The 11,020-nt window shown below is 33.4% G+C and overlaps 1 protein-coding gene across 2 annotated transcripts; it reads left to right on the forward strand.

Annotated features, from left to right (window-relative positions):
* Positions 1–55: 55 nt before the first annotated feature.
* On the forward strand, positions 56–2,413 carry BOU (Mitochondrial substrate carrier family protein). Of its 2 annotated transcripts, XM_078299860.1 has the most exons (4): positions 185–307; positions 470–555; positions 816–1,207; positions 1,664–2,413. In XM_078299860.1, exons 3-4 carry the CDS (start codon positions 816–818, stop codon positions 2,211–2,213), a joined length of 942 nt encoding a protein of 313 aa, XP_078155986.1. In that variant the 5' UTR covers positions 185–307; positions 470–555; the 3' UTR covers positions 2,214–2,413. The 2 variants fall into 2 exon arrangements, with proteins under 2 accessions (XP_078155985.1, XP_078155986.1); XM_078299859.1 differs by lacking the exon at positions 470–555 and having other exon boundaries at positions 56–307.
* The last annotated feature ends 8,607 nt before the right edge of the window (positions 2,414–11,020 follow it).

Here is an 11,020-nt window from a genome sequence, read left to right on the forward strand (position 1 = left end):
CTATAACTGATCCTGATCCATAGCGTTGATACGCAATCGGACGGTGTTTACAAGGAAGATGCGGTTTTAGCGTCATCCCATGAATCCCTCCTTTTTGAATGGTCTCTGTTTCTCTCTCCTATCATTTTCGATCGAATATCCCCCGTTCCCATTTCCCATTTCCATCCATCCACCCCTGTTGAACAGAGAAGCACAAACTAAATCTATATAAATAGCCCTCTCATTCACCCCGCACCTCTCCTTTCTCTCTCACTCTGGCATTTTCACAAGCAGGGGATAGGCGCTTCTACTGCCACGCCGACTCAAGGTTTCCTCTCATTTTTTACCACTGTCTAAATATTGAATTCTTCATTTTGAAAGAAGGTGTTATTTTGATCTTTCTCTTGTTAATTTCTCCCGCCGTTTTGGATCTGAGATGATCGATCCGAATAATTAAATCTTAATTGATTCTCGTTTCTATGATAAGCAGTGTGCTTCACTGGCAGGGACTATTGCGTATTGGGTTTTGCTTCTAGTCCTGTGTGACCTGAATTTGTCATAACCCGCCTAATAAAGGTGTGTATTTATGCGTCATTTTAAAAAAATAGAAAAAAAAAATGGTATCTACTGCTCAACTTCTTTTGTATGTTTTATAAGCAGACAATTTGTATACTTTAGAAAACATTTGGAAACTTTGGTCATTAATTTTGATCATGTGAACTCGTAGTAGATAGGTTAAATTAATTTCTTGATTTTCTCATACTGGTGAATGAAAAATAGAAGCAATACAGCTTTAATTGGAATTTTGTTTTAACACTTCAATTTTTGTTATCAAGATGGGTGATGTCGCTAAGGACCTTACAGCGGGCACGGTGGGTGGAGCTGCACAACTAATTGTGGGCCATCCTTTTGACACAATAAAGGTAAAACTACAGAGTCAACCAGTTCCATCTCCTGGTCAACCCCCCAAGTACTCAGGCGCAATTGATGCAGTAAAACAAACGTTAGCAGCAGAGGGTCCGAGGGGCCTTTACAAAGGGATGGGGGCCCCACTTGCCACAGTCGCAGCCTTTAATGCTGTGCTGTTTACAGTAAGGGGACAGATGGAGGCTTTGGTGCGATCTGAACCTGGTGTACCACTCACCGTGAACCAGCAGTTCGTGTGTGGTGCCGGGGCTGGCATTGCGGTGTCGTTTCTTGCTTGCCCCACTGAGCTGATCAAGTGCAGGTTAGTTTTCAGTGTGCATTTACAGGACCCCACTATTTATTATTGTCATAACTCATAAATTAAGAACTATTACTTCCTAGAACTCAACATGTTTGTTTCCTGATAGGTTTTCCTCAACATATATGGTGGCAAAAGAGAATCTACTAGTTACTGTACCAAAATTCATGGTTACCAGTACATTTCTTCTTTTTAATCTGATGCGAAGCAATTATTTGTGCAGTATGAAAAATTGAAAATCATAACTGGGGCACAATTAATTTTTACCCTCAGCCAAATGCTGTATATCCCCTAACCTTGAAAGGACATTTGTACTATTAATTGTAGAATTTCATGGTAAATGCATGACATTAATGATGTCATTTGCACTTTTCATAATTTATCCCAGTTGTTTGAGTTGAACCATTTACTGGCAAATATGACCAATTATTAATAATACATCTCAAATTTTATTACTAGGTTACAAGCTCAAAGTGCATTCGCCTCTGTAGCTGCAACTACTTCGGGGCCCACTGGGGCAGGAACTGCAACTGCTGCCATGGCTGCACCTGGACCTGTAAAATACAGTGGGCCTATGGACGTGGCCCGCCATGTGCTCAAATCTGAAGGCGGAGCCCGTGGCCTCTTCAAGGGCCTCGTACCAACTTTGGCCCGTGAGGTGCCTGGTAATGCGATAATGTTTGGGGTCTATGAAACAATAAAACAATACTTAGCTGGTGGGTCTGATACCTCCAGTCTCGGCCGTGGATCCCTCATGTTTGCCGGTGGATTAGCTGGGGGCTCTTTCTGGATGATAGTTTATCCAACTGATGTTGTGAAAAGTGTGATTCAGGTTGATGATTATAAGAACCCGAAGTATAATGGATCTATAAGTGCTTTTAGAAAGATTTTAGCCTCTGAAGGTGTCAAGGGGCTTTACAAGGGGTTTGGACCTGCCATGGTACGTAGTGTACCAGCAAATGCTGCGTGCTTTCTAGCATACGAGGTTACACGGTCAAGCCTCGGGTGATTCTATTCTTGTTTTCATGTCATTGATGAATTGGTAATTTGTAAATAGCCTGTTTGTTTCACGTAACTTGCTCAATTGATGACTGGTAATGGTGACTTGGTGGAACTAGAGGCTGTTTGTGTACTCCTTTTTCTCTCCTTCTCTATCTTGTTGGATTCCTAAACTATTCAATAATCTGATCTCATGAACAGTTTTCTCAACAATTGCTTACTGTGTAATTGCTTTGGTACTAGCGGTGAGAATGAGATGAAAGACTCCAGGATGAAAATCAGTTATTTCTCTCTTTTCACTTTTTGTTCAATGTATCCAATTACGGGAACATTAATTGAAGGAAGCTAATATATCGGAAGTTAGGTCCTTTGTTGTGGATCTATTTTGTAGAGAATTATTTACGACATATGGAAGTGATCCACAGGAATTTTAGCGTGAAATAAGGTGCAAGAAAAGATTGTACTAATATTGAAATAAATTATCTTGGTACCGTGAAGAGGGTACATATAAAAATTGTGGAGGCCAATCATATAAAAATTACGGTGTACAGAATGGAGACCAATTTTACGATACTATGACATTTTATTCTAATTATATAGAAAATTATACATAATTACAAAAAAATTATTTCCTTCTTAAAGCTGCATCTGGTACCAGCAGCATCTGTACTGGTATGTTTCCCGGCCCGTTATTAGGAGCCGAATATGCACATCTCCTGTTTTGTCTGTTCTTGGTGCTTTGTCATCTATACGATACTATGTCTATACTATGTCTCATTTGATTAATTCTCATCATTGATATCTTCAGTTTAATCTGGCGTGCAGTTCTGTGCGTCTCTTATTATAACAATTCTGGTACTAATTTTGGATCTTTTCAACATTAGAAAATTTGTGGGCCATTTTGTTATAGTAAATTAAAATAAATAAATCATGTTGCCATATTCTAATTCTTTAGTGTTCTCTGACTCAACCAAGAATAATAAAAAGTTAGCATCACTAGAACATGACGCATAAATTCAGATGGTTTGGAGAAAGGAGAGGTAGCACAATTGGCTAGGAAAATGTCCTAGAGTTGTTATATCTAAAGGTCGAGAGTTTGATTCTCCCTCATGAAGCTTGGTAGCTACTACCAAGTTTTCAAAAAAAAAAAAAATTCAGATGGTTTAAGAAATTCAATACCGATCATGTTTAAAAAAATTACAAATTTGAGAATATTTTCTTCATATGAAAAAAATTAAAATAGTAGAGCCCTGATAATTGTCCTCCCACTCTCATTCTCCATTATCCCCTCAATTTTATTTGTTCAATCTCGTCCACATTTCTCACGATCTACAAGGAATTTTGCGAATCTAAAACCATGAACGGCTTCTACACAATTTTATCTTTCAAATGAGACACATGATGACATACTTTCGAGCTCGTCGTCACACAAATATTTATACCTCGTCACCTAAGTATTTATATCTAATATTTTCCACACATGACACTGCTGACATTTAAAAGTATTAATATCAAGTATTTATACCTATGTACTAAAGTATTTATACATATGTGGTCAACTATTTTTGTTAGAGAAAGGTTGACGCAGGGACGATTGGGAAAGGTTGATGCGGAGATGCGGAGTCCGCGATTGGAGATAAATACTTACAAGTATAGGTATAAATACTTGCATGATGGGGTATAAATACTTGTGTGACGATGAGACCGAAAGTATGTCATCATGGATCTCATTTGGAAGATAAAATTGCATAGAATACGTTCGTGGTTTTTGATTCGTAAAATTCCTCATAGGTCGTGAGAAATGTGGATGACATTGAAAAAAAAAATCCACCTCTAAAAACGTGTATGATTCTTCTCTCTATGTAGTTTGAGTGATCCCTCAATATAGTCATATCATGTTAGACATGCAAGTATTAATATCTTAGTTTGCAAGTATTAACTTATTATCTTCTAAGTATTTATACCTATGAATTTAATTAAACTTGGAAGGCCATAGTGTTTTGAATAAATTTAATTAAACTAGCTAGTTAAGTTAGTTTATGGAAGTTAAAATCTATTTAAGAGATGGGGAGATGATGGGGAGACGCAGAGATGCGGAGTTCATGATTGGAGATAAATACTTACAAGTATAGGTATAAATATTTGCATGATGAGGTATAAATACTTGTGTGACGATGAGTCCGAAAATATGTCATCATGGATCTCATTTGAAAGATAAAATTGCGTAGAATACGTTCGTGATTTTAGATTCGCAAAATTCCTCATAGATCGTGAGAAATGTGGACAACATTGAAAAAAGAAAAAAAAAAACTCACCTCTAAAATATGTTTAAGAGAGGGGGGGGGGGGGGGGGGGGGGGGGGGGGGAGATGGAGGAATGAGAGTGGGGGAATTCATATAATTATTCAAAATAATATGATACATTGCAAACCTTAAATAGTTTGATAATAAAAATTACAGTAAACTAAGCTATTTCGGTAAATAGTTTAACAAAGTTTAATTAATACATGAAGCAATTCATTAAAAAAAAATTGGAAAGGGAGAATGAAAATTACAGCAATTCATTAAAAAGAAAATCGTTCCAATCTTTTCTAAAATATGTCTCGTAATATAATCAAGAGGAGGGATCAAGTTACAACACTTGAAAGTTACAACAAAGTTACAACATCATTTTTTTTCATTTTCAAAGTCCAAATCGTCGATCCAAACCGTTAGATATTCAATCTATATTAAAATGTGCTTACAGACCAAATTTTACATTTTTTGAAATTTTTTTGCTATTTATTAAGATGGGTACAAAATTGCTGTTTTTAATGGTGCAGAATTTTAATAAAAACAGCGATTTTGTACCCATCTTAATAAATAGCAAAAAAATTTCAAAAAATGTAAAATTTCGTCTGCAAGCACATTTTAATATAGATTGAATATCTAACGGTTTGGATCGACGATTTGGACTTTGAAAATGAAAAAAAATGATATTGTAACTTTGTTGTAACTTTCAAGTGTTGTAACTTGATCCCTCCTCTATAATCAAATTATGTATCGTAAATATAACATATAATTTCCAATAAAAATGTATAGACTTTTTCTTACTTTAAAATAAAATGATGAAAAAAGAATGAAAAAAAAATGTGATTATATGTTAAATGAGTAGGGTTAAAATGCACCATTGGCTCTGTGCTCTAATCATGTCCCATATTATTTTTCTCAATTTTAAAAGTTTAAACAATATATCTGGACCGCATAGCATAATCTTCATAATAACATGTGCTCGGAGATCAAAGTTTATGTTTTTTTTTAGTATTATTTTTAGATAGATACAAAATCACAATTTTGAATAAACATTGATTTTGTAGAGTAGAACTAGGGTGTTTTTAAGTTCACCAAGCCTCTTGGTGAACTCAAGTCTAAAACCCATCGAATCGGCTTCAAATGACGAATCCGAATTATTGAAACCCGTCTATCTTACGAGTGATGTGTCTACATGTAAAAATTTTAAACATTCGAATTAATTTAGTATAAAATCAAGCGGTCAAAATTAGAAGGTTAATAAATTAATTTTAATGCATTCATTTTTTGAATTTTTTTGACCACTTGACTCTATGCAAAATTAATTTCAAAATTAAATTTTTTTCACATGTAGACCTATTACTCGTAAGGTAGGCAGGTTTCAACGATTCATATTCGTCATTTGAAGCCGATTCGATGGGTTTTAGACTTGAGTTCACCAAGAGGCTTGGTGAACTTAAAAACACCCTAGTTCTACTCGATTTTGTATCTATCTAAAAAAATTAAAATAGTAAAAGATTTAAAAAAAATATAAAATTTGATCTCTAAGCACATTTTAATATGAGTATCATGTTCAACGGATCGGATCAAATGTTCGAATTTTCAAAATAGATATAAGAATGTGGAACATGATTAAAGCACAAAACTAATAGTGCATTTAACCCTATTCATGTTAAATTTAATACAATTTAATATATTGAGTAGGGTTAATGCACTTATAGTTACATATCCCAATTGTGCTTCACTTTGTTTTCAAAGTCCAAACAGTCAATCCAATATGCTCAACATAATCTCCATATTAAAATGTACTTCAACACCAAATTTTGATAGTTTTTGGAAATGTTTTACTATTTTTTTAGATAGATACAAAATCATCATTTTTAGAAGTTCATGGATAATTCAAAAACAATAATTTTATACCTATTTAATATAAAATAAAAATACAAAATTTGATATCCAAGCACATTTTAATATGAAGATCATATTAAAAAGTTCGGATTGACTGTTTTGATTTTGAAAACGTAGATAAGTACCGAAGCATAATTAAAGCATGAAAATAACGAGGTTTTAACCACTCTTATATATTTTGCAGGACCAAATCAACAAAAAAATGGTGGCAAAACATATTCAATTTTGACTTGTTTTGTTCATTTAAATAAAACGAGCATTCCACAAAAAAAAAAAAAAAAAAAAAAATCAATATAGACACATAGAGAATACTTATTTCATATTAAATTTTGCAGTTCTTATAGAACTTGAAGGGCCTCCCTGAGAATGTTATTCAATTTTAACATTATAAAATCTGGAACTGAACTATATGCGGCTTGTATTTAGTTACTTCTCATGTTGTAGTCGTCTCGTCGATAATAAGTAAACTACACATACTACCACACGATGTAATCCATAGAAGATCCTGAAGGGATTCGGAGAAGTTCTTTTACGCCTTTGGAACGTGATTCGACAACAGAAATCACGCGGGCCCCACGTGGTCCTCACCTCACGTAGATGTTGCCGTTGCTTTTGGGTCTTCCGTGTCTGTTTTCTATTTTTTTTATGAAACGAGTTATTCCAACCCGCTGTAATCGTAGATGTTTATGTTATAGAAAATATCTGAATTGATGAAAAAAAAAAATTGAGGATAAAATGAAAAATCAGAGAGGAGAAAGTGGGGCCTACCATTAAAGTTAAGAATAATAAAATATACATGGTGACTAGTGCTGTGCGCTGACGGGAATTTTTTGGATGGAACATTTGAAGATAATCTTGTAATTATCTTTAGAATGAGTTTGTTTCTAATAAGAAAGATTTCACATAGAAAAAGTGGCAAACAAAAAAGGAGCATCGAACATATTTAGAACAGCATAATGTAAAAGAACATTACAAAAATAATACTGTACAAAAGAAAATTAGTAAAATATATACTTTTTTTAGATAAGAATTACATACTATTATATATTAGACATGTTGTCCGATTGAAATCAAACGATTTTCACAGTCACAGAATACGGTTTTCGAAAATTTAATAAAATAACAGAATAAAATAGGTCAGGATATAATAGATTCGTCTATTTCTGAAAGATGGAGCCCAAATAAGCCCAAATAATCCCACAAGCTCCTTCAGTTTGCTGCGCTGGTGGGCCCTGCTCACATGTTGATGCGTAACACCGCACACTAGACAACAGACTTTTTTATGTGTATATTTTTTTTAAATTAACCGTATAATTTTGTCATGGAAGGGATAAAAACAGCGGCCATTTTTATTAATACCCTAAAAAAAAACTTAATTTTAAAAATAATCTTGCATTGTTTTTTTTTTTTTAAAATGCCCCAACCGCCATGTCCATGGACGGCCCAGAAATGCCACCAGACCGCCCCCCTCACAGGCGGGTTTTTTTATTTTTTTATTTTAGAGATCTTAGTATTTTAATTTAAATATTTTTGTCAAGAAAAAGTTTTCATGTTTAGAGTGTATATATGCCAAAAAAAATAAGACATTTGATATATTTATGAGTGAGATGTCATAACTTTTTATAACTTTGATTTGATTTGTTAGTTGGATATCACAAGTCTAAAGATAACACTAATTAAAGATTTGGCCTTGATTACAAAATTTCCAAGCTCTGACAACTTGTTGATCTTCTTCTCTTTATTTATGGTACTAAAACAGTAGTTTAGAGATACTAAAATATGTTCAAACCTCAAATTAGATCTCTGTCCATGCACAAACCATCCTAAACTGACCTCTGGTATGGTACCAAGTCCAAACTCAGCAGCCAAGCACTAGGCTAAGGCCACCGGTATAGTGCAATGTACTAAAGACATCAAATTTGAACTTTGTTGGTAAATCAGCAAATATGGATTGATACAGGAACTAAACTGCAAAAGTGATTGCACCAGCACGTAGAGCATTCAAAAATACACAGAATTGATATAAATTTCAACTTATTTGGATTTTTCTACAATTAGTTATGAATTTTCAAAGTTTAATTTTCGAAAAAACTTTAAATAGCCATAACTTTGGCTAGGAAAGTCGGATTTACGCGTATTAGCACTTTTCAGAAAGAGGAGGACTAGACGGATTCAATTTTGCCCGATTGGTACATGAAACATCGAAAGCATCGGAAGCATCAGAAGCATCAGAATTTCAAAAAATTATCGTTTAGTGCCTCAAAAATCCAGTTTAAGTTTTCGTTCGACGGTAGGCATTAAAAAACAACGATTTTCAAACCATCTTAATAAATAGTAAAAAAATTCAAAAAAAATATAAAATTTGGTCTCCAAACACATTTTAATATAGATTAAACATCTAACGGTTTGGATCGGCTATTAGGACTTCGAAACTAGAGATATGAGCGCGAATTAAAATGCCCCGTTTAATTCACGAAGTAGCGTAGCCTTACTCTACATGTTTATATATAATATATGTATATATTTATAATATATACATATGTACATATTATAAAAAAATTGTATACATGTATATGTGTATATCTGTATGTGTATGTGTATATGTATATGTGTATATTTATATGTGTATATGTATGTATGTATATGTATGTATGTATGTGTGTGTATGTGTGTGTGTGTGTGTGTGTGTGTGTGTATGTGTATGTGTATGTGTATGTGTATGTGTATGTATATATGTATATATTATACATATATTATAAAAACCGGAAAAAGAGAAGATCAACAAGCTGTCAGAACTTGAAATTTTTTGAATAAAGGCCAAGTACTTAATTAGTGTTATATTTAGACTTGTGATATCCAACTGATAAATAAAATCAAAGTTCACAAAAAAAAAATCAAAGTTATAAAGAGTTACGACATCACTTCATAAATATATCAAATGTCTTATTTTTTGGCATACACTCTAAACAAGAAAACTTTTTATTCACAAAATTATTTAAATCAAAATACTAAGATCTCTAAAAAAAAAAAAAAAGAAGACCGCCTGTGAGGGGTTCGGTCTGGTGGCATTTCTGGGCTGCCGGTGGGCCTGGCGGTTGGGGCATTTTAAAAAAAAACCCAATGCAGGGTTATTTTTAAAATTAAGTTTTTTTTAGGGTATTAATAAAAATGGCCGTGAAAATAGCTTCGGTTCTGGAATTTTTTTTATAAACCATAATTATTAGATCAAATTTAGCAAACCAATATGATTGATTTTTTTTTGAAAAACCATAAAGACCGAATGACCATTTCGGTCTCGACATTTACTTTTTCTTTGGACCGAACTGGCCATTCGATCTCCAAGGTTTTTTCAGTTTTTCACAATTTTTCGTGCGGCCAATGGTGTAAGAAGTTTTTATTTTTCCCCAGACCGAATTGGCCATTTGGTCTACATATTTTTTTAAAAATTTTTATAAACCATAATTAATAAAAATAATTTTTTTGTTTAGTGTAATTTGAGTTTTGTAGTGTAATTTGAGTTTTGTAGTGTAATGAATAATTATAGAATTTTTTAGTTTGCATGTGATGAGTATTTTGGAGATATGGAATTGTGCTTGACTTGTACTCTTTTCTCCTTTAAATTTATTACCTTTAATACTCAAAGAAATGTTAGTTGCAAGTGCACAACCGATCAATGTAGTACTTAGGGTGTCGAACCACAGGGAGTATGTTTAGTTACTTAACTTAAATTTTAACAATTAATTTTAGATAAATAAAGAAAGTAAAGTGCAATAAAGTAAAATAGAGGGGGGGAGTTTGTTCTATCAATCCTAAACTTGGGTTCAATACCTGGAATAAAGGAGTTTTAAATAATAAATGAAAATAAAATAAAGATTGGTTTGCTTTCAAGTTGAGGAGATCTAGGGACATTCAGTCTACAATTCCTTGCTAATTCTATCTATTCGGTATTGTTTAAATTCATGTATGATTTGATGAGGTTTCTAACCTAAAGTGTTAAAAAGGGTCACGGTCGTGAATTAATAACATGCCTAGATAGTTTCGGACTTCACGGTCGTTTTTCACTCTAGCTATCTAGATCCATTAAGCTCTTATTAGCCTATTTCAACTAATTATTGATACAAGTATTTTGGTGCAGTGGGTTAATGTTCCTCGAATTTTAGGTGCTGTCACCATCCTAAAGGGATATTTGACACTCCTGCACACAAAATACATATCAATACTTAGTCAATCTAGGTGTCCTAATTAGGGTTTGACTTCACGGTCGTTCTTCACCAAACCCTAACTTTTAATTTCTATAGCTCCCATTTTGGATATCAAAGTACGGTCTCTTCTAATCCAAATTCTAAGAAATTTGTGTTTATAATTTAGTACTCTCCTCTCATCCTAACTACTTTGGTTCTTTTGAATCAAAAGGGAATCCAAAGTAGGACTACATCGTTTGCAAGTACTAAACTATGTAATCAACACAAATGATAAATCACAGAAATTAACAATAAAATCCCATAAAATAATGATAATAAAAAAGTAACCGAATAAGATAAAATTAAACAAGTTCATGCATTGACCTAAACCCCTAGAGAGAGATCTACTCTCCATTGGAGAGATCTATTACAAAGTTTGG

This window comes from Carex rostrata, chromosome 3, assembly GCF_964058835.1.
Source record: "Carex rostrata chromosome 3, lpCarRost1.2, whole genome shotgun sequence".
Classification (NCBI taxonomy): Eukaryota; Viridiplantae; Streptophyta; class Magnoliopsida; order Poales; family Cyperaceae; genus Carex; species Carex rostrata.

Coding starts and splice junctions, on each gene's coding strand:
- BOU (XM_078299859.1), top strand. CDS start 816: ATGGGTGATGTCGCTAAGGACCTTACAGCGGGCACGGTGGGTGGAGCT. Junction 1,208..1,663: donor ACTGAGCTGATCAAGTGCAG/GTTAGTTTTCAG, acceptor TTTTATTACTAG/GTTACAAGCTCAAAGTGCAT.